The sequence below is a fragment of the Eubalaena glacialis genome, chromosome 8, assembly GCF_028564815.1.
Source record: "Eubalaena glacialis isolate mEubGla1 chromosome 8, mEubGla1.1.hap2.+ XY, whole genome shotgun sequence".
Lineage (NCBI taxonomy): Eukaryota > Metazoa > Chordata > Mammalia > Artiodactyla > Balaenidae > Eubalaena > Eubalaena glacialis.
The window spans coordinates 14,100,025-14,127,928 of record NC_083723.1 but is presented as its reverse complement, the minus strand read 5'-3'; the positions used below and the strand labels follow the sequence as shown (position 1 = coordinate 14,127,928).

At 39.6% G+C, this 27,904-nt stretch overlaps 1 protein-coding gene across 2 annotated transcripts; it reads left to right on the top strand.

The window, feature by feature from the left end:
- Positions 1-11,953: 11,953 nt before the first annotated feature.
- On the top strand, positions 11,954-19,379 carry YAE1 (YAE1 maturation factor of ABCE1). Of its 2 annotated transcripts, none has more exons than XM_061197577.1 (3): positions 11,954-12,107; positions 14,538-14,659; positions 18,991-19,379. In XM_061197577.1, the coding sequence occupies exons 1-3, from the start codon at positions 11,979-11,981 to the stop codon at positions 19,073-19,075; spliced, it is 336 nt and encodes a 111-aa protein (XP_061053560.1). In that variant the 5' UTR covers positions 11,954-11,978; the 3' UTR covers positions 19,076-19,379. The 2 variants fall into 2 exon arrangements, with proteins under 2 accessions (XP_061053560.1, XP_061053559.1); XM_061197576.1 differs by lacking the exon at positions 18,991-19,379 and adding an exon at positions 16,268-17,885.
- The last annotated feature ends 8,525 nt before the right edge of the window (positions 19,380-27,904 follow it).

The window sequence follows — 27,904 nt, the reverse complement described above, 5'->3', positions numbered from 1 at the left end:
TACATCTTACAATTTACGGTGTGATCTCCATTTTATAGGTGAGAAAACCAAAGCATAGGAAAATTAAGTCCAAGGCCATGTAGCTAGAAAGTGGAAGGGCTAAATTTTGACTGAATCCAGTCTAACACCAGGGCCTATACTTGTTTTTGTTTTTGTTTTTTGACCAACTAGACTTTAATTACATGATAAATAACTACACAAGTAAATATAACTTTAACTGACATTCAAAACAATTACGATTTCCAGATTTGTATGATGTAGTTTTTAATCTTACACTTGCAGATGCTTCAACTTAACACATTTTTAACACTTTTTCCTCTTTCTCCATTGTCATTCTGCTAGCCATCTTGAAGTAACATTGTTTAGTATAAATTGTACCACTGAGTTTGGCTTTACAGTGTAAAACTGATGTTATATCATTAATAGAGACACCATGTTCTCCAAACACTGATGGTGCATTGTATTCTTTAAATGAAATCTATGCAGTAAAATAACAGACTGTCTTCAAAACTAGTCTTCAGTCTTCTGTTCTGTCCAGAAGTATAAGCTATTGATTTTTTAAAATTTCATTCTTCTCTACTGGTAATTTTTAAAAACTGAGATATAATTCTCATGCCATAAAACTCACCTTTTAAAGTATATAATTCAGCGGTTTTTAGGATATTCACAAAGTTGTGTGACTATCAACATTATCTAATTCCAGAATATTTTCAATATTCCATAAAAAAAAACCTTGTACCCATTAGCAGTCAGTCACTCTCCACTTCACCTCCTCCTGACCCTCGACAAATAATGTATTTTCTGCTCTGTGGATCTGCCTATTGTGGACATTTCATATAATGGAATCACACAATATGTAGCCTTTTATGACTGGCTTCTTTCACTTAGCATAATGTTTTCGAGGTTCACCCATGTTGTAGCAGGTATCAGTCTTCATTCTTTTCATGGCTGAATGATATTCCATTGTAGAGATGTATACAACCTATTTTGTTTGAGTATGGGTATACAACCCATACTCAATCAACTTCTCCGCTATACTACCAGTCAAAACACGGAGGACACAGTCATTCTATTATCTGATATTAAAAATACAGGAAGAAGACCAGGTTTGGGGCAGAAAGACAATGAGTTCAGTTTTACACATACTAAGTCTGAGGTTCCTATGGTAGCTCTTTGTGCAGATGTCCAATTTGTAGCTAAATATGCAAGTCTAAAGCAGAGGTAAGGTCTGGCGTGAAGATACTGATGAGGAGAGGGAGACCTGAATTACCTGGGTGCTAATCTGAAACCATGCGAGTATAAGCAAACACCCAGAAAGATCAGACAGAGCACAGACAGTGCTTATATTTGTACGGCTCTGCTAGATAACACATTTACTCTACGAGTTTAACAAATTAAAAGTTTACTTCTACCTTAGACTTTGGCCCCCCAGGGAAATTTCCTCCGAGCAGTAACTCAGAAATCCAGGCTGGCTCCGTCTTGGGGCCCTACCATCCCAATTCATAACCACTATGATTGCTGGGAAGTGGGAAGAGAGAGCTGGAGCTCAAGCAGGAGTTTTAAGGGACTAAGCTGGGGAGTGAAGGGTATCAGTGCCACTTACTAGCCACTGGCCAGAGTAAGCCATGTTTGGACCCACCTATGCACCAACAGGTTAGAAAACCTAGTACTGTGGGTAACCGGAAACAGGAGAAGGACCAGGTAATGGTGAGTACTAGCAATGTCTACCACATTTCCAATGGGGAGCAGTCTCCAACTCTCATTCCAAATGCAGTCTTTCCACTAACATCAAAGGGGATGGAGAACTTCCCTGGTGGCGCAGTGGTTAAGAATCCGCCTGCCAATGCAGGGGACACGGGTTCAAGCCCTGGTCTGGGAAGATCCCACATGCTGTGGAGCAACTAAGCCCGTGCGCCACAACTACTGAGCCTGCGTGCCTCGAGCCCGTGCTCCGCAACAAGAGAAGCCACCGCAACAAGAAGCCTGCGCACCGCAACAAAGAGTAGCCCCCGCTCGCCGCGACTAGAGAAAGCCTGTGCACAGCAACAAAGACCCAACGCAGCCAAAAATAAATTTATAAAAAAACGGGGGGGTGGGATGGACAGTGGGAAAGACCAAGAAGCGTAAGATTCACTGTACATGCTAAGATCAATTAAATATTTATACCTTGGAATAAATAACTACTGAAAACATAGTTACAAAATTGAAAGGAAAAGTTTTTTAAAATCCATGAAATGTGATTTTTTATTATAACTTTCTGTGTCTTGCCTAGAGTACCTTACCTTCCCCTGTAACATCCTAATGTTAGTAAATTCTTACTTAATTTAATCTGGATTTATAGACACAGTTTATTACTACATAATTATAACTGGAACATGGAATTGCTTAGAATACAGTGTTCAAAGAAGTTTTAATGAAATTCATTCACTTATTTAATAAATATTTATTGAGGATTATACTAGGCAATAAGGATAAAGTAGTTAACTAGGACACACAGTTCCTGCCTCAAAGAGCTTATAGTCTAGCAGGGAATGAAGACAATTAGGTATTTATAATATAAGGGTGGTAAAGACTATAACACACATAAAAGGGACAACTCATTCAGACTTGGGAGATCAGAGAAAGCTTCCAAATGAAAGTGACATCTAAGTTAATACCTGACATATAAGTAGCCTTTGGTAGAGGGAGAGGCTACATTACTAGGCAGAAGAAAAATTATGCAGGAAAGGCCTGAAAATGGACATAGCGAGTAAAAGGTAGCAAGAAGTGAGGCCAGAAAGCTGATGAGGAGCCAGACCACACATGGCATTTTGGGCCATGTAAAGGAATTTGGAATTTATCTTGAGAACCATCAGAAAGTATTGAAGAAAATTAAGCAAGGGAAGGCCCTATCAGATTTTGCTTTAGGAATCATGTTCCAGCTGAGTAGGGGAAATGGACTGGAAGGGAGACCGGACGTGAGGCAGGGGGACCAGTTAGGAAGCTGTTATAACATCCAGGTAAAGCAGGATGGTAGCCTGAACCAGGGAAGGGGCAGTGGGAATGGAGAAAATACTGGAAAATGTGAGAAATACTTACAACACGGAGAATGAGCTGATGTGGTGACCATTCAATGAGTTGCAATGCTTCTCAAACTTGACTGTGCATATGAGTCACCTGAGGATGCGGATTCTGATTCAATAGGTCTGGGATGGGACCAGGAACTCTGCATTTCTAACAAGCTCCCACGTGATGCTGATGCTACAAGTGCCTGCCCCACAGTTTGAGCATCGAGGAGCTAGAGAACATAAGAGGAGGAAGAGCATTGAAAGTAAAAAGACAAATTCAGATGTGATGCATTAAAATCCATATGGTAAATCTAAGCGGTGACATCCTGTAGACAGTTGGATACATGAGTCTGATGTGCAGAGAAGACCTGGGCTGGAGGGAGAGATTTGAGAGTCATCGGCGAAAATCTTGTAGAACTTGCCCCCCCCCCACTCCCATTTCAAATGGAATAGTGGAGTTGGAAGCCGGATTGCAGTGGGTTGAAAAGTGAGAGGTGGAGAAGTGGAGACACTGACTCTTCCGAGAAGTTCAGCTGCAAAGAGAAAGAGAGGCAGAGAGCAATAGCTAGAGGAGAGCTTGGGGTTGAGGAAGGACTTTTTTTTAAGATTAGACAGACTTGAACATGCTTAAATGCTATTAGACACCGCTGTCCATCCGTAGGCCATTAGAAAGATCAATCAGGCTTCCTGTCTGAAATGGCTACCTCATCCTTTCATTAGAAACATTCTATATTGGACTAATACTTTTCCTCTTAGCTTTGACAGCTATATTATAACTAGGACCTTCTATAGACACAATACTTTAAAATAAAGGAGGCAAAACTGCCCAAGATCTACCTATTATCTACTGCCTTTATTCTAAGGCCCTCTCTTTAGAAGCCATATTTTTAATGCTCTCCTATCATTTTCACCAATAACAACAATTTTATTATTCCAATACATATTTTACAGTCTTAGAGAAAATCTGATACAAGCAATTAAAAGACAGAGCCCAAAGACTAAGTCACTGAATACCACAGATGTTCAGAGAACATATGAAAGTTTAGAAGGGACAAGGAAAAGTCCCTTCCTTGACATACAGAAATCCGGAGTTCTGTTGGCTGGTTGCTACAGACTTAATGATTAAAGCCAGTACGCTAGAAACTGAAGAGGAATCGAGAAAAGGTCTGTGCCCTCTTAAGAGTTTATTATACCAACTACAAAATAGCAGTTTGCAAAAGGCACAAATAAAGTGTGGAAGACTGAGATAAAGGATGAAACTTAGCAGGAGATGGGACATAGAAGGACATAAAAAAGAATTGTTGAGGCTTTGAAAGAAAAGACAAGGATGATCGATAAGCAGAAGAACAGGAAAAGAACAGAGTGAATCCTAAAGGTTGACCTCATCATAGAGTATTTATATGAGATATTGAACTGCAAGATAAGTTTACTAAATACTTTGAGTAAGTTCACACTGTGACACCAAAATGTATGCCGGAGATGTCATTATTATTTACAGCTCATTTAAAAAAAATAAAAAGGAAAGCTCTTTTGGAAAAAATAGAATCACAAACTCAGAAGGACCTTGAAAGGTCATCAGGCTCTTGACAAAGAAGTATAGCTGTCAGCCTCTGGCTGTAAGCACCTACAGGATGCCCCTCAGATTTCTAGCCAAGGCCAAACTCTTTCAGGGCATCCCCTGAGCGTGGCCATGTGTGTCGAACGCAGGACACCTCTTTGCCCTTTGTTTCAGAGCCCCCTTTTATGTTGGCCAAGACTTTGCCAGATCTACACACCAATCTGAAGCCCCCTCTGCCCTACCCCACTCCCTCCTCCCTTCCTACCCTATCACAGGGATCAGATCAGCACCCTTTACATAGGCTTTCCGTGTCTAATCATGCTCCCTCCTCTTTTTATCCTCTGCAGGCAATATGCTCCCTCTCTACCCAAAAACTTCATGAACTCCTAACCCTATCTCCACAACTGTCTGATGAATACAACTAATGCAAAGAACTTATTTGTAATTCATGTATCTGACAAAAGACCTATACCCAGAATATATAAAGAAAATTTAAAATACAATAATAAGACAACCCAATTTTATTTTATTTTATTTATTTGTTTATTTATTTTGGCTGCACCGCATGGCATGTGAGATCTTAATTCCCCATCCAAGGGTTAAACCCGTACCCCCTGCAGTGGAAGTGCGGAGTCAACCACTCGACCACCACGAAAGTCCCAACCCAATTTTTTTAAATGGGCAAAAACTTCATTTTTTAAAATATGCAAATGACAAATAAGCACATGAAAAGATTTTCAATATCATAAATCATCTGGAAAATGAACATTAAAACCACAGTAAGATATCACCACACAAGTATCAGAATAGCTAATATTAAAAAGACTGACATGGTATATGTATGTATATACATACATACACACACACACACACACACACACATATATACACAATGGAATACTACTCAGCCATGAAAAAGAATGAAAGAGTGCCATTTGCAGCAACATGGATGGATATAGAGATTATCATACTAAGTGAAGTAAGCCAGACAGAGAAAGACAAGTATCATATGATATTGCTTATATGTGTAATCAAAAAAAAAAAGATACAAAAGAACTTATATACAAAACAGAAATAGACCCACATAGAAAACAAACTAATGGTTACCAAAGGGGAAAATGGGGAGAGGGATAAATTAGGAGTTTGGGATTAACATATACACCCTACTATACGTAAAATAGGTAAACAACAAGGACCTACTGTATAGCACAGGGAACTCTACTCAATAGAGTGTCTAGCAGGAGCCTTTTTGGGTTTTTTTTCTTTATTGTTTGGGTTAACCCCTTGTCTTCCTGTATCCAGAAAAGCCCCCTTTTTTCTAGGGGCTTTGTTTGTATGTATGAGGCTGAGAGAAAGCTACAGCCCCCTAGGATGGGCCACAGCCGTACTCCTCCCTGCCCTAGGAGTCAGCACTGTACCCCAGGCCCTCAACAGCACTCCTGAGTGTGTGCGCCATGTTCCCCTTTCTCTTTCCCTCTTTGCTGTCCCTCCATATGAACACCTCCAGCACAGACATGAACTCTTACTCTTCCCTGTTTCAGTGTTATCTGTATGCTTGATTTGTCTTTTTTTTTTTTTTTGCCCATCTCAGGATAGTCACAGGCTAAGATTTAGGTTCCCCCATCCAGTTGGGTTTAAAGACTCAAATTTTCATAACCCACTTGGCCCTGGCTTCTGTTGCCTCAGAAAGGATGTTATTATCTGCGGAGGCCCTAGGGTGAGGGCTAAGGCCTGCATCCTGAGCCCACTGGAAGCCCAGCCCTCACTGCTGTGAACCCTGGGGCCTGAACCATGTCAGAACTTGCTGCTGTCTTGTCATGGATGGACAGATGGATGAATGAAAGAGTGGATGGATGGATGGATGGCCATGGACGCAAAATGCCTTGTCCACAAACAGCTGAGTTGAAAGTGTCTCAGTGTGCATGACAGCCTGCAGCAGGAGCATACGTGTGTCTGTCTGTGTGGACAAAATCTTTACACTTTAAGGTTTGGAGATATTCAAAAGGAAATGTCATGGAAGCAGCTAAACCAAGGCCAGCCACCTCTGGATTCTGAATCTCAGGAAATGGGCAGGGCTTCTTGAAGGCCCTGATGAGTCATCTGCTAGGGTCTTGGTTCAGTAAAGCACTGAGCAAGTTTGTACACCAACCAGGGTGCTGGTTAATATAAATACAACCAGCACAGAAAAACTCAAAACTACGCATACACCAAAACCAGAATGCCAAGTGGTGTGGGCAAAGGCAGATTTCTGACCCTTTGGCTCAGCCAGCCCCCAAATAAAAACATCAACAAAGACAAATCAAGAAAATAAGAAGCAAAGATTCATGCTAAGCTGTGGGAGGAGGAGTGAGGTGTGTGTGTGTGTGTGTGTGTGTGTGTGTGTGTGTGTGTCAGAGAACAACCCTGGGGTCGGGTTAAACCCCAGGCTGGGAGGGGGAAAGGAAGCTCCCTCACCACAACTTAGCCAAACCTGCGCTGCCCCGAGGTGCTGTGGGCCCTGCCCCAGCTGGGAGGCTGTGTCACGCCAGGGCAGGGCCCATGCTCCTCCCCATCTTGGGATCAGATAGCAGCTGCCCAGGCCTGCTGGGCCAGGGACTGACCCAGTCTCCGCCTACTCATTCAGGCTGCCTGTGGAGAGAATTAGGTCACTGCTGAACCATGGTACCTCCTGCCTCAGCCCCAGCAGACCGCAGGAGGCTGGCCCCAGACTCACTCAGTGCCTCCAGCAGCCGTGCAGACACAGCATCCTTGGCCACCCACCTCATGCCCATCCTGCCCACTGGGGGCCAGCACAACCCAGATGAGGCCACTGAAGGGCACTGGCGGGGGTTATAATTTAAATAAATTGCTGAGGTATAAGCCGCAAGTCTGGTCATGGATGCAAGTAGAGTGCCATTCTTCAGTGATGAGTCCAGAGCAATACTGGCACATGGTCCCCACGACGAGATTCCACAAGTCAGCAAGCACCTGGGCTCACCTGCTGATTAACCTGCCGATTATGCGGATAGTTGCTGTTGGGACATCGAGCTGCCTTCTGTGAAAAAAGTTATGTGCCAAGGATGACGTAGGCAACGTGGAGAGGCCTTTCACAGAATGCAAACACCATTCAGGTAACTTAAGGATGAAAGCTTGGTGAAAGCAAATCTGTTGTTTACACTGCTGGGTATTGTGGCCCTGTCTCACTGGGCACTCAATAAATATCTATTAAATGAAAGTAAGGATAAAAGAATAAGCTGTAGCAATTGCCTTGGTGCCCATCTGTTGTCAGGATGGGGCTTTAAGTTATGAGCTTTATGGACACACTTATAATAACCTATAATGGAAAAGAATCTAAAAAACAATATATATATACATACATACATACATATATATAACGGAATCACTTTGCGGTACACTTAAAACTAACACAACATTGTAAATCAACTATAATTTTTTTTAATTTTACAGTTTTTTTAGGTTAATTTTTTAAAAGATTAAAAAAAAAAAAAAAGACTGACAATTCTTTCCAAGTGAGGAACCACAGGATGTGGAGCAACTGACACTCGTATACGATGCTGGTGGATGTGTAAGTGGTACAATCACTTTGAAAAACAGTTTGGCAGTTTCTTATAAAGTTAAATTTATACTTACCACCTGACTCAACAATTCCACTTCTAGATATTTACCCTAGAGAAAACATGTGTACACAAAATGACCTGTACAAGAATGTTCATAGCAGCTTTATTCACTACAGCCAGTCCAAATGTCCAACAACAAGTGAATGGACAAACTATGCTCTATCCATACAATGAAAAGAGTACTTAGCAATAACCAAGAACAACCTACTGGTACATGCAACCACATGAATGAATCTCAGAAACATTATGTTGAGTCAAAGAAGCCAAATACATAAAAGGACATATGTGATCCCATTTTTATGAAGTTCTAAAACTGACAAAACTAATCTTGAGTGATAGAAATTAGATTGGTGTTGCCTCTGTGAGGCATTGATGACTGACTGCAAAGAAGTATGAGGGAATTTTCTAGGGTGATGGAAATTTCTATATTTGATTGGGTGATGGTTACACAGGTGTATATATTTGTCAAAACTCATCAAACTGCACACTCAAAATGTATGCATATTACCACATGTAAATTATACCTCAATAAAATTGAGTTTTTAAAATGTATTCCCAACATTTATAAACACAATACTAAATAAATACCAAATACTGAATATATAAAGACTATATCTAATAGTATTTGTTGGTATTGCAAGTGGAATATTTATCTCATCTACATTTCTAGATGGTTACTGTTAGAAAATAAAGAGGCTATCAGTCTGTTTATATTTCTTATATCCAGAGACCTTATCAAATTCCCTTATTCAGTTGTTTTTAACCAAAATCCTTTGGATTTTCTAGGCATACAATCACATAAACAGCAAATAAATAAGTTCATCTCTTATTATCCAGCATTTATACAGATTACTTCTCTCTTGCATTTACTAGTCTCCAAAAGAATCTTGAATAATCATGGTAATCACCAGATGTCTTCTCTTTTCCCTACTTTAAAGGAAATAGCTTAATATCTCAGTATTTAGAATAGTACTTGCTGTTGGACTTTTTTATAAAGTCCTTATCAATTTGTAATTTCTTTCTATTCTTTCTATTTTGTTTTGCTAAGAATGATTTTTTTAATTTTTCAAATGACTTTTCCACTTTTATTAGTACAACATATGGTTTTTCTCCTATAAATCGTTGATGCAATGAAATATACTTACAGATTTCCTAATATTGCACAGTTTGCTTTCATGAAATAAAACCTCTTGAATTATTCCTTTGATAAGGTACTTGATTCTCTTTTGAATACATATTCATAAGCTAACTTGAACTTTGGGGTTTTTTCATATTAGCTTTAGCAGGTGACAGTAAAGCTGGTTTCATGAAATGATCTAGGGAGTTTCTATCTTTTTCTGTGCCCTAGAAGAGTAAAAAATAACATTTAATTATCCATCATTCTTTAAAGATTAAAAAGGATTTCAAGCATTTAACTGTGAAATTGTGGTCTCCATGCTATTTTTTATAGTAGATATTTAATCTCCAATTTTTCTATGGTAATTAGTTTCTTCAGGTTTTCTACTCGTTGTTCCAATTTTATTAGGAAGTTATTCATATCAGCTAAGTTTTCAGATGTGTTACTCTTGAGTTTTAGTTAGTGATTTATAATATTTGAATTTTCTTCTCTATCATTACCTTCTTTCTCATTTCTATCTTGTACAATTTTGTTCTCTTTTCTTTAATGAGGGTCAAAAAAGGATTGTCTGTTTTATTGGTATTTCCAAAGAACCAGCTTTTGGATTTACTAATGAGGTTTGGGGTTTTTTTTCTATTTTATTAATTTCAATTGTTTTCTTTATTGCTTCCCTTACTACCATTTTGTTTCTAATTACGATGTATAATAATTTTGTCTTTTTTTTTCTTTCTTCTTTAATAATAAAGACAATAAAGCCTACAGAATTGCCTCATAGGATAGCTTCCATTTGTTCCCAAGTTTTTTTGGTAGGAAGTATCTGATTTCAATTGTTTATTGAATATGTTGTTTTAATTTTTGTTTCCTTTTTGATCCAAATGTTATTTAGGAAGGTGCTTATAATGTCCAATATTATATTTAAATTATAGTTAAAATTATTGGGGTCATTTTTATTATTCATTACCAATTTTGTTGGATTATGGTCAGAGAATATAACCTGTAAAAATCTCTATTCTTTTTAGTTTATTAAGGTATTTTTTGTGGCAAAGTACACAATGTTTTTATACATATTCCATGAACCTACCAACTATATCATATATTTTTTCATATATTAAAAATATATATACAAAAAAATTCTCTGTGAACACTTCAAATTATAACCTGTACCACCGGACCGCTCTCACTCACACACATACTCATATAGCGCTCTTTACTTTGCTTGCTTTTAAATTATTTTCATAGCATTATTATGATCTTGTAAAAAACTGTATAATTTACTTATATAGTGCTTATTGTTTATCCTCTGTCAACTCTACATGAATGTCAAGTCCACCAGAACTGGGACTTTTGTCTGTGTTGTTCACTGATGTATCCCAAAAACCTATAACGGTGCCTGGCACAAGGTAGTTCTTCAAGAAAATATGTTAGCTAAACAAGTCATCATTACCACATGAGCACGCAAACAAAGGGCAAAACAGGAATACTGCTGGTGTCCATTCATTCACTAACATCTGTTTCAGCATCTACTATGGGTCAGAACAGTGCTGGTGCTGAGCACATACAGATAAACAAGTCCCCGTCCTCACCAATAGTCTTTTCTGGCATTTGAGAAGGAACTGGAGTCAGCACAAGATACTGTGAATCAATGAGAAATACAATTCGTTTTATAAATGCACTCTTTATTTATTGATCTCAAAATGGCCGCAGTATCTAATTTTTGATCTTATTGTACTTCATTCCACACTCCTACAATCAAAAAAGTTGGGCTGTCCAACCCTTTAAATGCACTGAGGGGGATTTTATTTTTATTTATTTATTTTTAAAATAAATTTATTTATTTTTGGCTGAGTTGGGTCTTTGTTGCTGCACGCAGGCTTTCTCTAGTTGCAGCTCTTCATTGCTGTGCGGGGACTTATCATTGCAGTGGCTTCTCTTGTTGCGGAGCACAGGCTCTAGGCGCACAGGCTTCAGTAGCTGTGGCACGCAGGCTCAGTAGTTGTGGCTCATGGGCTCTAGAGCGCAGGCTCAGTGGTTGTGACACGTGGGCTTACTTGCGCTGAGGCATGTGGGATCTTCCCGGACTAGGGCTCGAACCCGTGTGCCCTGCATTGGCAGGCGGATTCTTAACCACTGCGCCACCAGGGAAGCCCTGAGGGGGATTTTCAGACAGACGGAATCCCTCAGAAGAACTACCTTGAAAGGTTTTGCCAATGCGCGCGTCTCCAAAACCCGACCCCTGTAGAGACCTTGGTGGGAAGGGACAGGGTTTCAATGAGGGTCGGCGCCGCCTTCTGCAGAGGTCAAGGTCGGACAGGCCCCACTTGGGAGGAATCCGCCTCGCCCACAATAAGTGCACGCCCACACTTCGAGTCAAGCGAGGGAGCTCCCACAACACCAGGTAGCAAAAAGGCTCGGGCGGGAGCCAAGACCCTCCCGGGATCCAGAACCCTCCCAGATGCCCTCCCAACGTCGAAACACCGCGCACACCCACGCGCACTTCAACGCACACGCGCAACCATCCCGCGAGGCGCCCCCCAACACCCCCCCCCGCCCCCCGACCCCGGCTCAGTCTTCGCCCCGCCCCTCGGACCGGAAGGAGTTGCCAGCGTATCCGGCGCCGGCGCCTCTAGGATTCTTCCGTGATGTCGTGGTTTCGAGGCGCTCCTTTGGCCCAGGGTCCTGGAGAGGAGGGGGACGTTTTTGACGAGGAAGCTGACGAGTCGGTCCTGGTGCATCGGGAATGGCGGAGCCACATGCAGAGACGAGTCAAAGTAAAGCTGCGTGGAGGGGGCGGGCGTCCCTTGCTGTACCGGGTTGTGAGGAGAGGCGCACGGCGTTGTGAAGAGGCGGGGACCCGAGAGGAAAGGGCCGAGTGGTCCGGGCCCGGCCCGGCGCTGCCCTCCCTACCCCCTCATCATGCAGTCCTGCCCGCGTCCCGCTAGGGTTTCCCAGTGGGTTACTTGAAAGCGCGCGAGACCACAGGACGCGTTCCTCGAGCGCCCGCGGGGCGCGTTGGACTCTGGGGGGCGGCGAACAAAATAAACTTTGTCTTAGGCTTTGAGGAGATTTCAGTTTGATGAGGATCAGAGGGAAGGGGATGGGGGAGAAACATACACTGACTGTATGTGTCTAATTATGGCTGTCAGAGGACATGTACGCAGTTGACATGGGTTGCTTGAAGGGCTCGGGAGCCTAAAGTTAGGAGTGGTGGTAATCAGGACAGCTGGAAAAAGTGCACTTAAGAATGTTGTCGAAGGGCAGTAAGACGAAGCTAACGTGGAACCCTGGTGGCTAGGTAAGGGAGTATTCATGTTGGGTTTTGTTTTGTTTTTTTAATTTGTCGGGTGTCAATTATCCATCTCTCAGTTGTCTCACTATTGAGACTCGGCTTAATACCACACCCCCAGTTTCCAGGTGGAGCCTTCAGCGCCTAGTTCAGGGGGAGGACCGAAGGGTGAGGTCCATTCCAACTAGTATCCTTGCCAACCGTTAAGTTGCCGCTAAATCTGCGCTTGTTTAATGCTTCAGTAAAATAGTACTTGTTTAGCATAACAACCATGTTGTCAGTGTCAGAAATGCTTTACGTAAGGCTGAGGCGAGGCCAGTCCGTACCGAGCATCTTTTGAGTGCTGGGGCGGGACAAGAAAATCCCTGCCCACAGAGGATTTGCAGTTTACTTGAATTTAGGTATCAAGCAAAATTTCTCAAGCCAGACCTCTCATGGTCCTTTTGCTAAACCAGTTTCCTCTTTCCCTACTTCAGTTCCAAGACCTTACTGCCCTGCGTCACCCACCCACACCCGTCCAGTTGCTAAGGGGACCAAACACGTAATTCCCCATGTTTCCTCTCTGTGGAGCTACTGCTAACACAGGGTTTTGTAAAACTGTATAGAGTCAGTATTTTATTTTATTTTTTTAATTTTTATTTATTTATATTTATTTATGTTTGTGTTGGGCCTTCGTTTCTGTGCGAGGGCTTTCTCTAGTTGCGGCAAGCGGGGGCCACTCTTCATTGCGGTGCGCGGGCCTCTCACTATCGCGGCCTCTCTTGTTGTGGAGCACGGGCTCCAGACGCGCAGGCTCAGTAGTTGTGGCTCACGGGCCTAGTTGCTCCGCGGCATGTGGGATCTTCCCAGACCAGGGCTTGAACCCGTGTCCCCTGCATTGGCAGGCAGATTCTCAATCACTGGGCCACCAGGGAAGCCCTAGAGTCAGTATTTTTAAATGTGCCCAACGCAGTGGTTGAGAATCTGCCTGCCAACGCAGGGGACACGGGTTCCATCCCTGGTCCCGGGAAGATCCCACATGCCGCGGAGCAACTAAGCCCGTGCGCCACAACTACTGAGCCTGCACTCTAGAGCTCGTGAGCCACAACTACTGAGCCCATGTGCCACAACTACTGAGCCCACGAGCCACAACTACTGAAGCCCGTGCGCCTAGAGCCCGTGCTCTGCAACAAGGGAAGCCACCACAGTGAGAAGCCCACGCACAGCAACAAAGAGTAGCCCCTGCTCGCCGTAACTAGAGAAAGCCCACGTGCAGCAACAAAGACCCAACGCAGCCAAAAATAAATAAAGTTTTTTTTTAAATGTGCCCAGGACTTCCCTGGTGGCATAGTGGTTAAGAATCCGCCTGCCAATGCAGGGGACACGGGTTCGAGCCCTGGTCCAGGAAGATCCCACATGCCACGGAGCAGCTAAGCCCGTGCGCCACAACTACTGAGCCAGCGCTCTAGAGCCCGTGAGCCACAATTACTGAGCCTGTGTGCCACAACTGCTGAAGCCTGTGCGCCTAGAGCCCGTGCTCCGCAACAAGAGAAGCCACTACAATGAGAAGCCTGCTCACCGCAACGAAGAGTGTCCCCTGCTCGCCGCAACTAGAGAAAGCCCATGTGCAGCAACGAAGACCCAATGCAGCCAAAAATAAATTAATTAATAAATAAATAAATTAATTTTTAAAAAATGTGCCCAATAAGTCCAGACTTCAAAAATGGGATAAACCAATAATAAACTTTTATGAGAAGCGTAGTCTACTTTGGTTGTGTGGTTATGCCATATGTTCTAGAACCGTGTTGTTAAATAATCCAGTAGAGGCCTGTTTCATCAGTCTTCCAAATTGGTTCTATGACTTTCTAGAAAAACCTACAGTGGTTTACTTGGTGTTAGTTACAACTGTAATTCTTCATTACTTTCTTATTTTTAGGAAGGCTATAGAGATGGAATAGATGCTGGCAAAGCAGTTACTCTTCAACAAGGTTTCAATCAAGGTTATAAGGAAGGTGCAGAAGTCATTATAAACTATGGACAACTCAGAGGAACATTGAGGTAATTTTTAAAACTTAAATGCTGGATTATTTTAACCTCAGTACTACTGGAGGATTTTTATTAAAGTAATATCTAAAAATAAAGCATTTAAAGTGAAGTGCTTTTCCTAGTGTTAAATCCACAAAAGAGTGCTGCAGAGCATAGAATAAAATCGCCTTCAAAAAGTCAAAAGTTCGTCCACTTTAATATGTGAGCCAGGTGTTGTCTTTTATTGTAAAGAAGTGATAGGAAGGTGTGTATTTTTTGCTACCTGAACTCCCACCAATCTGTATCTCAAAGTAATTAAAAAGAACTTCAGGTTTTGAATAAAGCTTTTAGTCTTCCACATGTAGCAGAACACAATAAAACAGACGTCTAGACTAGAAGTACATGATGAAAATTATAGCTGGTAACAGAAAAATGATTCCATTTACTTTAGTCCTAAATTTTGAACACCTGTCAAGATTCCATAGCAATAATGGCATGTATCAGAACCAAGTGATCAAATGGCACATGGAGCTAGGAGCATGGCAGGCTTGTCCTCTCTCATGCTTTATACCTTTTAAACTGCCCTCTATAGAGAAAAACAAAATGCTTCAAGGAATCACTGATTTTTAAAAGGTATAAAACAAAAGTTGTGAAAACAAAAGAAAAATTCATTACATTGAGGTTTTCTAAAATTCAGCTGTCGGGAATCAGCATTTATACTATACTAAAGTAGGAAAATGATCACATGTTTATCGTCACATCAAGTTAATCTTCTATAAGCTTAGAAAGCTTACTGCTAAATCTTACATCAATTGATTCCATTTTTTAAAACATCATTACTTTTCACAACAACCATTATTTCATGACGTGAATGATCTGAAATGTCAAAAAATAGAACTGTCTATACTAAAAAATTAAAGAAAAATAATTATTAGGACTAGAAGAATTCTAACCTTCTTCAATAAAATTGTTAGTTAGCTCAGCAAAGTGTCTACTCTGTAACAAAGTTGGAAAGGTGAAGTTGTCTCAAAACTTTTTTTTCCCCCTAACCTTCGGTTTTGATGGCAAGCAGCTGTATGGTTAGAACAGTGGTTTTCAACCTTGGTTGCACCTTGTTACAGCTGGGAAGCTTTAAAAAAATAATACCCCCAGAGATTCTGATTTAATTGGTCTCAGGTGTGACCTGAGTCTTGCTAAGTTTGAAAGTTTCCCAGGTGATCCTAATGTGCATCCAAGATTGAGAGTCACTAGTTTAGAAGGTGGTTGATGTCCTTAAAGAAGAAACTAATTTTTCAGATCTTTCTGTTAGTTGTATCCTTCTTCAACAGAAGCTACACAGTCATAAGGGGAAAAATCTAAAATCAGGAAGAGTGGATGTAGAGCTGTGAAGGAGGGGTTATGAATTATAAACAGATTATATGATTAAGTCCAATTGTTTAATTCCTATTGAAAGATACTGTCCTTATATTTTTAATCCTATTTTACCATCATTACTTTCCTGATTTTGACTTGCATTACTGTTATTAATAATTTTCGCATGGTGTTATCTGGAAAAGAAACGTGTAAGCCTTAGCATCAAAAATTCTAAAAGCCTTTGTTTAATTTTTTTTCTATTTAACTCTTGCTTATATTTTTGTTCAGTGCTTTGCTCTCCTGGTGTCACCTTCATGATGATAGTGCGGCTTTGATCAGTAAAATAAATAATCTTCTGGATGCAGTTGGCCAGTGTGAAGAGTATGTGCTCAGACATCTGAAATCAATCACTCCACAGCCCCATGTTGTAGATTTATTGGACTCCATTCAGGATATGGACCTTTGTCATATAACTCCAGCTGAGGAAAAGATTGATGAAGCTAAAGATGAAAGATTCTATGAAAATAATGCTGAGTTTAACAAAAACTGTAGCAAGAATCTTAGTGGGGTAGATTGTTCATCTTTAAAATGTTGTAGAACACGGGAGCGTGCACATTCCGAAAACCCAAGCCTCACTTGGATTTTAGAACAGACAGCCAGTTTGGTAAAACAGCTGGGAGTATCAGTAGACATATTACAGCACCTCAAACAACTATAAAAATTATCTTCATTTTAATAATGAAAATAATATTCAGAATGTTCTTAGAACATTTTGTTTCTGAACAAGCTAACCAAAATTTGTACTGGTTTCTACATTGAACACTTCACTTGTAAGGTTATCCTTCATGGAAGTTTGAAATGTCTTCAAAATTAACACTATTTAATATAAGCCTATTTTCTTTGTCACTGGTAATTTTTATGTGGTTTAAGATATGCTCGGGAATTCCAGTTGTCATCATTTTCAAATTTCTGATCAAAATCAAGCATTTTTGGACTCATTATTAGCAGAAATGAACAAGAATCAGACTACAGTTAACCCTTGAACAGCACAGGTGTTAGGGATACCCACCCACCATGCAGTCAAAAATCCGCATATTACTTATAGCTGGCCCTCCATACCTGCAGTTGCGAGTCTCAGATTCACCCAACCTCAGATGGTACGGTACTGTAGTATTTACTACTGAAAAAAATCCAAGTATAAGTGGACCCTCAGAGTTCAAACTCTTGTGGTTCAAGCATCAAATGTTATTTTGTAAGGACTTAGCCCTACCTTCTGCTCTTAGCACATTGTCTTGTGATTAGGACCTCACTTTATAATCAGACCAAAGTTACAAAAAATTACCTAATGGCTAAAGTTGTAAATAGACACACATAGATATATATAGATATGTAGACATATATATATATTGAAATTAAGAGGCTAATAAGTGTAAAGCTGAAAAAATGTTTATACTGATAATTAAAATACTAAAAGTTTTAGTTTTTTTATTGAGGTATAATTGATTTATAATGTTTCAGGTATACAGCAGAGTGATTCAGTTATACCTTTATTTTTCAGATTTTTTTCCATTATAGGTTATTACAAAATATTGAATATAGTTCCCTGTGCTATATAGTAGGTCCTTTTTGTTTATTTTATATATAGTAATGTGTATATGTTAATCCCAAACTTCTAATTTATGCCCACCTCCTTTCCCTTTTGGTAACCGTAAGTTTGTTTTCTATGTCTGTGAGTCTATGTCTGTTTTGTAAATAAGTTCATTTGTATCATTTTTTTAGATTCCACATATAAGTGATATCATACCATATTTGTTAAAGTTTGTTTCAGTTTTGTGTTTATTAAAAGTAAGGACACAATTCCATGAAAAATACAGAAAATACATTTCATGCTAAAGTACTTACTTAGCGTATCCAAGTTTTAATGAGTTAGTAGTGTTACCTGACAGTGTGCCAGATTATTCCTGAACTGCAGTTTTGTTTCATATTTATTTAGGAATAAAACATTGAAGCCACTGACTTCCGTATTATCTTGTAGCAATATTCTTAGTCTAGCGTAGACAAAATGAGATTCAAACTTATGCTCCAGGACCTAAACATATAAAATCAGGAAAGGATTTTTCATCACTTTTTTGCCTGAAACACAAATTTATGTAACATGCCTGACTTCAGAGGCACCCAAATAATTGCCCCTCATTGATAGCCATAATTTATATCTGCCATCTACTGTTAAAGACTGATACCCTGAGACAATCTTATCTGATAAAAGAGGTGTTTCAAGAGATTAAGAAAATGTACTGCTGTGATCTTACAACCTCCTCAGAGTTCACAGGACATTACGAAATTGAAGCAACAAATTTGAAATCAGAAGACCATAAAGTATGTCAGGATTTACTAAAACGTGCTGAAGATATCAAGTGACATTTGACAGATGGTTTTTTTAAAAAAAAGTGATCGTATCTCTCTAGATGTAAACACTATTTCAGAGATTTACTGATTTGTCTTGTTATGTAGATACTTTTTTCCATATTTATGAATGCAGCAAAAATGTCAAATCCACATGGAATATTATAAGCAGTCTCTGAAGTCTTCATGTTGCTCTGCCCTGCATATTAGATATGAAATATACGCATCTTTAATAATACAGCTCAAGGAAGTCACCCTGAGTAAAAATTTCATGAGTGCAGCAAATCTGGAGATTTTATCTGGGCTCACCCTGACAGAATTTCCTGAAGATAACACCCTTTGCCACCATTGAAAATAGGTTGTTTTTGTGTAGATGTTCGTAGAAAAGGAACTCAAGAGAATTAGCTGAGTTGAATGAAGCTGTTGGGTTGAAAACATCTCTTAAGCTTACATTGCCCTTTAAAAAAGCACAGAAGTTCCTGGACTGCAGAGGAAAATTAATGGAATGCGCATTATACCTGTGTTTCATGAGCCTCTGTATTAGAACCAACAAGAGCGAAGGAAAGAAACCTTGCCTTGTGTCTTTTACCTTGCCTCGTATGTTCTAGGCCTGCCAAGTGTTGCCATGAAAAGACCCTAGATGAAGATAAATGTAAAGCAAGACTGCCCCGGAGCAGACACAGCAGAGTTTGAAGACCCAGGACCTAGACATTAGGCTTAGGTGATGTGGCTTCCTTAAAAACAGAATTTTCACCTTGAATAAATTACTTCTAGATACTGACATATGTGGGGGTTTTTTATTTGTTGTTGTTTTTTAAGCCCACAATACTATGCTTTTCTGGCATTTCAGTTGCTAGAGGTATTGAGGCCACCAAAATTTTTGTGGTACACAAACAAGCAGAAGTGGGCAGCTGAATTCACCTACCTGCATCCTTACCTCATTTATATCCTTAGCACTGCTTATTAACTGCTTTTGTGGTACACCAAAATAAAAGCCTTGAACCAAGTCCAAGATGTGCTTTTCATCTGTCTTCAAACTAAAGTTTTGTGTTCCAGTCTAAGACACAGAGAAATAAATATAGAAAGACATTCTTTTTTTTTATTCTTTTTTTTATATTCTTTTAAATTATGGTTTATCACAGGATACTGAATAGAGTTCCCTGGGCTATACGGTAGGGCCTTGTTGTTTATCCATTCTGTATATAATAGTTTGCATCTGCTAATCCCAAACTCCCAGTCCCTCCCCCTTGGCAACCACAAGTCTGTTCTCATGTCTTTGAGACTGTTTCTGTTTCATAGATAAGTTCATTTTGTATCATCATATTTTAGATTCCACATGTAAGTGATATCAGATGGTGTTTGTCTTTCTCTTTCTGACTTACTTCACTTAGTTTGATAATCTCTAGGTCCATCCATGTTGCTGCAAATGGCATTATTTCATTCTTTTTTATTATGGCTGAGTAGTAGTCCATTTTATATATATATATATATATATATATATATATATATATATATATATATGCCACATCTTTATCCATTCATCTGTCAATGGACATTTAGGTTGTTTCCATGTCTTGGCTATTGTAAATAGTGCTGCTGTGAACATAGGGGTGAATGTATCTTTTTGAATTACAGTTTTGCCCAGATACATGCCCAGGAGTGGGATTGTTGGATCATATGGCAACTCTATTTTTAGTTTTTTGAGGAACCTTCATCTGTTTTCCATAGTGGCTGCCCTAATTTACATTCCCCCTCTAGGAGGGTTCCCTTTTCTCCACACCCTCTCCAGCATTGTGTGTAGGAGGGTTCCCTTTTCTCCACACCCTCTCCAGCATTTGTTATTTGTAGACATTTTAATGATGGCCATTCTGACCAGTGTGAGTTTTGATTTGCATTTTAGAGATTCTTAATTTCAGACCAGTAGATGAAGTAAATATCATATGCCCTCTTAAACTACCAATCAAAATTCTTGCTCTACAGAAATTCTCAAATCTCCCATCATGAAGATACTTCACGCCCCATAGTTGCTTTTCTTGCTTTTGCTCTCATTTACTGCCTTTTCCCAACAAACCTACTGGAAGAAGAGTCCGCAGTCACTGTCTCAAATTGCTTTCTCCCCATTCACTCCTGAACTTCAAACTGCTTTTCGCTAAGGTCACTGGTGGCTGCTAAATCACACGACTGCCCTGGTTGTATGATTTTCAGTCATACACTTGTCCTCTCACTTGTCTGGTTTTCAGTCCTCTCACCTGTCTCCTCCATCACTGGACACGAGGAACCATTTACTTTTACAATCCTTCTGCCTGCCTTCTGCAGCAGCACTTTTTCTTGTTCTGCTCATTACTACTTACTTCAACTGGGTAAATGATAAACTTGAGTTTCATTTCCAGGCCCGAGCAGCACTGTCAGTCTGATTTCCCATCCTGCCTCCTCTCCACCGCACATGCGCGCGCACACACACACACACACACACACACACATACACACACTACACTTCTTTATGGACACTACTCCAATGCTTTGTGGACAATCCACAACTCCTAAAGTTATTCACTCTGACTCTTCTGCCTGGAATACTTTTATTCCATATCCTTCCTTCCCAGCAAATTCCTATTTATGTGTCAATATGAGCTCAAATTTCAGCTTTCTCAGGCAGAGGTAGTTGCCCTTCCCAGTGTTCCCTCTGCATCACTTTGAGTACCTCAGACTTCAAATTTATTCAGGAAAGTACCTTATTCATCATTATATCCCCAGCACTTACCACACCCTGTATATAGATGCATATGTGGTGCTCGATGAGAGAAAAAATAACTATATTTACTAGCCAAAATGAAAATGAAATCAGAAAATTAGGATTCCAAAATACATCATGTTAGGAGCTTCCCTGGTGGCGCAGTGGTTAAGAATCCGCCTGCCAGTGCAGGGGACACGGGTTCGAGCCCTGGTCCAGGAAGATCCCACATGCCGCGGAGCAGCTAAGCCCATGCGCCACGACTACTGAGCCTGCGCTCTAGAGCCCACGAGCCACAACTACTGAGCCCACGTGCTGCAACTACTGAAGCCCAGGCACCTAGAGCACGTGCTCTGCAACAAGAGAAGCCACCACAATGAGAAGCCCGTGCACTGCAACGAAGAGTGGCCCCTGCTCACTGCAACTAGAGAAAGCCCACGTGCAGCAATGAAGACCCAACACAGCCAAAAATATTAATTTTAAAAAAATACATCATGTTATATACTTTCATTTTTAGAAGAGAAAACCTTTATGTTTGCCTCTTAAATTTTTTCCTTTTAATTTTGCATGTTAATAAAAATCCAGATATACATATTCTGTCTTCATTGTACTAGGCTAAATAGTAACACTAAGACAATAGTATTTACCAATCATTAAAAATCACACTTATGAATGAATAATACTACAATATAATTTTTAATGATATAAAATTTTATTTATACAGTTTTAGCTATTAAAGACAGAAACTACAAAAGAAAAAAATCTAACAACAGTAAGAAGGAGTTGGAGGAAACAGAGGAATGGGAAAGTAACAGCTAACACGGTGTTTATGATATACAGGCACTATCCTGAAAGCTTCACGGGTATTAGTTGCTTAATCCTCATAACAGACCTATGCAGCCGAACTATTCATTATCGCCATCCTAGAGATGAGGAAACCAGGGCACCAAGGAGACTGAGTAACTTGTCCAAATCACAGCTACTAAATGCCCCAGTTGAGATTTAAAGCAAGGCAAATCTACCTCCAGAGTTGGTGCTAAGGGTAGATGTGTACGAAATAACATGGTAGCAGTGATTGTGTTTAGTGAAGGGACTACGAACTATATTTTCCCCTTGCTGTTAATTTCTACTTTCCTGCATTTTTCCAGTCTTCCCCAGTCAGCAAGTATTATTTCTATAATGTGTATAATAATCAGCAACTACAAGGAACAAAAAATTTGTTTGCTATACATCTAGAAAAAGGGAAATTCCATTCCCTACTGGGAGGAAAGAATCTTTATCATCCAGGAAGTAGTATAGAAAGGTGTGTTTAGCATATACAGAAACTAAATTCTGCATGGACTCCTTAGACTCTACACTCCTGTTAGAATAATTTGTGTCACTCATTGCAATAACGTTTCTTTAGCTTTTATAAATTCCTACTTAACCTTCAAAAACAGGATGTTAGTTCACTACTGACAAGTACATGTATTGCTACAGATTTGCCAAAAAGAGCCAAGGGTCCTTAACATTCCAAACTCCATTTTCTTGCCCTATAAATAGCCTGATCTTTCATAAAGAAGTTTAACAAAGTATAATCAGAACTACTTACAACAGATTCAATTCTGTGGGAAGTTGAATCCTGATGCTTTCATGCATGTGTGTACAATTCACAATTGAGAGAGAGGCCCTGAACTTCTGATCTGATTTATTTCCAAGGAACTGTTGAATTAGTTCAAGGCCACTGGGTGGTGCTGGTGCATCCTGATATGTATTGTGCTCACAAGAACAGGAAGCCAATGATTATCCTTAAAGCTATCTATGCCAAACAGATTGAGTCATTTATAAGATTGGGAGGATGGGGAGAGGTTCCTGGGGTATGTCAAGAAAACTCTCAAAACGTAGGGTGCACTCCCTTTTTTAAAATTCTAGGCTGAGAATTTTTCTAAATCAAAATAACCAATCATAAGGAAACCTGTTCACAGAAAAAAGTACCATTTACTCTCCAAATTCCTGAGGCCTAAAAATAAACACCCAGAACCCAAAGCATACAGCCTGCAATCAGAAATGATATAAAATTATAACTTTACATGCACGAAGCATTTCTACTTAGGACTGTGCCTAAACTGTTTCAAACATCAATCTCTCTCACACACACACACTCAACAACTTACTTTGTTAACCTATCAAATATGTCACAACCCTTCTTTTTTTAGTCAACAAATATACAACTAGGTAAGTTTTCCTCCACAACTCATTCAAGCTAATATTTAAGCCTATTTCCTTATGAATTGCAGAATCACCATAATGTAATATTGCTTTGTTATTTATAAAATAAGTATAAGGTTTTATAAAGAATTTTTAACATAAAAAATAGGTAATTTGTCAAATCCCTGTAATACTAATATGAGGCATTTGACAATAATAGTACTGACAGTCCTTGCCAATAAAGTAAAGCTGAACTGGAATGAGGATATAATGTAAATAACCTGAAAATAAAATCTTTCTTTTTCTTATTTGGAGACATTGCAAAACACATTTCTTCAAATATCAGATCCTAACATAGCCCAAGATTCTAATTTGTGATGATAAACTACAGTGAAACATCAAACAGTACTTTGAGAACCTTCAATGATGAAGTCATTACTTGTTAAAAAACTAACCATAAATTTTTAATCTATCACCTGTGCTAGAAATTACTGCCATGGAGTTGATGATGAACCGAAACTCATTTATTGCATTTAGACATTTAAATCCCAGGTGGGAGCCAATTAAACTATTTTCATTTGAAATCACGTTGTTTTGCTATTCAGGATGCCAAATAACATATTGTTAGTCTGTACTTTAATCTTATAGGCCTGTATGAGGTTCGTATGATGTCTAGAATCTGGCATAGTATTCATTGGGACCCCATTTGTCAGCTCAGAGACCATTTTTATTTCTGTTCGTGTGCTAGAATAAAGGACTGCCTTCATGAATGTAGCAGCGGCACTGAGGTCAGGGATGTGATCCATGTTCACTCAGCTGCTCACAAGCCCCACCTCTTTGGTAAACATGAGACTTCTGACCTCATCACAGGACACTGCTATCGCCAAGGAAGTAACCAAGGGACAACTTGAGAAAGTCAAACAGAGTAAGTGGCCATTGACAGATGTTGTTTAGTTAATGGAAAGAATGAGCAGAGAGGCAGACAAGCATGCTGAAGATCAGTATAGCTTCTGGTGTGATATAGCAGAGTATGAATCAAAACAATACTCCACATCTAGGAATTTGATCTAAGAAAATAATTAAACAGGTGATGAGAACCTTCAGCACAAAGAAATTTATTGCCTCTGTAGAGTAGAGAATAATGAGAAACAACCTAAATGACCAACAATAAAAGAATTGCTAAGCAAATTTTGATACATCCACTCAGAGAAATGTTGCATACCCATTACAGATTATCATTGTGAGGTCTATAGAAACAGAAAATAATTATGGTATTTTTTAAGTGAAAGTCACTGTAAAATGTTACATACATATGTGTACAAATTATGTAAAAAATGTTTTTGCAGATAAAAACTAGAAGGTTATTCTCAGATATAGTAATGTATTAATGTAATAGGATTAGAGGTTTTTTTTCTTTTTCAGAACTTTCTTTTATGTCATTGTGCTGTTTTAGAATAAGAAAAGTAAAATATTTGGAGAAGTATTAGCTTTTAAGAAAAAGAGCAATGTGTACTTTATCCTGAAAATCAAAATCTGGAAAAAAGGCAAATACGCTTAATTCAAAACAGTAGATCAGAAAAAGATCCCCAGACTATCTGGTAAGGGGGAATACAACAAGAAATCAGGAAAAGTTTATTAAGTTTATAATTTTTTCCAAGTATATCAAAAAAGCCATTCCTATTTGCCTTTAGTGCATCTTCTGACGGCCTTTGTAAGGTTTTACTTCAGCTGATACTAGCAATCACACCAACTGTAATTGGAGTGGTGCCCCAAAATGTGGGTACATTCTTGGTAACATGAGTAAGCTGGCTTCCTTAAAAATCTCTGGGACTGCCTTCTCTTAACAAAATAAAATAAAACAAATAAAAATAAAGTCTATTGAATTTGTTACAGTATTGCTTCTATCAATCAGTTCATAAAATTGGGACTACTGTTAGCCCAATTGAGTTATTTTGCACTCACTCCTAGGGGAAACCAATACCATACATATAAATCACTTCTACACAATATACAATATACAATAATAAGACACTCAGAGCCTCAGAAAATTCAATGAGAAGTGACTGCTAAATTAAATAGATTTGAAAGGGAATATATATTCATATAATTTCTTTGTTTCTCAATATTGATTTGATTGTGGCAATAACTTTGGATAAGTTTGCCATTATTTTGTACATGTTAATAAACTGTATGCATATAAGCTGTCTACTTTCCAAAACAGATTTGAGCCTCTTAGTTTCCAAGTCTGTAAAATGGAGGTAGATTGTTTCTGTAAGGATCACATGCCATAATGTATGAAAGTACAGTGCTTACTAGGTTTTGAGCACCTGGTAGGCACTCGATAAAGGAAGGCTAGTACCCTATGGTGGCTAAGCATGGCAGCCCTGAAGCCAGATTGTCTGCTTTGAAGCACAGCTCCATCATTTGCAAGTCACTGCCCCTTACTGTGCCCGTTTCTTCATCTATCAAATATTAGTGCCTGTCATAGGATTATTGTAAAGAATAAATGAATTTGTACATGTAAAGCATTTAGGACAGTGCCTGGCACATATTCAGTGCTCACGACACATTAGCTATTATTATATTTTCTCCTGAGCATCATGCCTGCAATTTACATAAACTGCAGCAAGAGGTTCAGCTGTCTTTGGGCAACTTTAGTTATCATGATACTCCGCGATGACTCAGACACAGCCAAGCTTCCCACTGACATAGCTAGAGGTCATTAGCATGATTTCTCCCTATGTTATTTTAAAAGAAAAAGGGAGACAGAGAGAAAGAAGAAAGCACTTCTAAACATTTGCAAATATTAGTATAAAATTATACTTTATAGTGGTGATGATCAATGAAGTTTTTGGAAATTGGGGGGTGGGTGGAGCACTTTTTTAGTTGCCAGAGTGATGAAGGAAGGGCGCTCCTGGCAATAGTTATGGGGAGGAGATGCTGTACATCCTGCACTGCCCAGGTCAGTCCTGCAACAAAGAATTGTCCTTCAGGGACTTCCCTGGTGGCGCAGTGGTTAAGAATCCACCTGCCAGTGCAGGGGACATGGGTTCAATCCCTGGTCCGGGAAGATCCCACATGCCACAGAGCAGCTGAGCCCATGTGCCACAACTACTGAGCCTGCGCTCTAGAGCCCGAGAACCACAACTACTGAGCCCGCGTGCCGCAACTACTGAAGTCCATGCGCCTACCCTTGCTCCGCAACAAGAAAAGCCACCGCAATGAGAGGCCCGCGCACTGCAACGAAGAGTAGCCCCCGCTCGCCGCAACTAGAGAAAGCCCGCATGCAGCAATGAAGACCCAATGCAGCCAAAAATTAAAATTAATTAATTAATTTTAAGAAAGTCCTTCATCCCTCAACTTTCAAATGCCCCAGGAGACATTCATGTAAATGAAGACTCTGTTTGTAATGATCTAAGCCTAGAATCTAACTATATTTTAACTATAAACACAAAGTATTTTTTGTTTTGTTCTAATATTATTGTTTTTCCAAATTATAAAATAATTAGGCTCCTTGTAAAATATTTAAACATTACAGAAACATTGTAGAAAATATTATTTAGGAAAAGTAAATCTTCCATATTGCCACCAGTTATGGACTGAATTGTGTCCCCCAAAAATTCATGTTGAAACCTTAGCCCCAAGTACCTCAGAATGTGACTGTATTTGGAGACAGGGCCTTTTAAGAGATGATGAAGTTAAAATGAGGCTGTTAAGATGGGCCCTAATCCAATCTGACTAGTACCCTTACAAGAAGAAGAAATTTGGACACACAAAGAGACATCAGACATGTAAGTGCCTGCACAGAGGAAAGACCATGTGAATACACAGCAAGAAGGCAGCCCATCTGCAAGCCAAGGAGTGAGGCCTCAGAAAGAACCACACCTGCTGACATCAGATATCTAATCTCCAGAACTATGAGAAAATAAATTTCTATTCTTTAACATCCAGTCTGTGGTATCTTGTTATGGCAGCCCTAGCAAACTAATAAACCACCCCTCCAGATTCTTCCAGAATCTTTCTATGCACATCCTAGCAAATGGCACAATTTTATTTTATAGAAATTCATTGTTTCAACAGATCTTTATTGAGTACCTACTATATTCAGAGAGGATTCACTGGTGTGCAAAACAAATCCCTACTGAAATGAGATCATAACAAATATACTAAAAGCAGCTTTATTTTTTCAATTAAATTACATCTGTGTCAGTAATGATAACTATAATTTATTAAGTGCTTTGTAATCTCCAGGCACTGGGGTAAACACTTTGCTCACCACGTGTTAGAGTACCCCTTGTCCCTCCAAGCCAAATGAGATGATAGACTTGAAAGCCCTTTGGAAATTCTGAAGCTCAAGCTACATATAAAGGATTTACCCGCATCTGCGGCCTTCAGAGATTCACTGACTAGTAGCCATCAAGCCTGGAAAGAGCCTTAATAAGCCAGGGATTCTAATCACTGTGCATGTGAGGAAACTGAGGCCCAGTGAAAATGGCACCTGTCGGGGCTCTTGGCTGTGATCAACAAATTGACTCTGGACAGCAGAAGCCAAAAGAATAATTTCTTGCAGGATCTTGGGGAGCCAAGGGAGAGCCAAGCTGGGA

Bases quoted from the DNA above. Each gene is read 5' to 3' on its own strand.
- YAE1 (XM_061197576.1), top strand. From the start codon at position 11,979: ATGTCGTGGTTTCGAGGCGCTCCTTTGGCCCAGGGTCCTGGAGAGGAG. The intron at 12,108-14,537 runs GTAAAGCTGCGT...TCTTATTTTTAG, and splicing joins ACATGCAGAGACGAGTCAAA to GAAGGCTATAGAGATGGAAT. The intron at 14,660-16,267 runs GTAATTTTTAAA...ATTTTTGTTCAG, and splicing joins CAACTCAGAGGAACATTGAG to TGCTTTGCTCTCCTGGTGTC.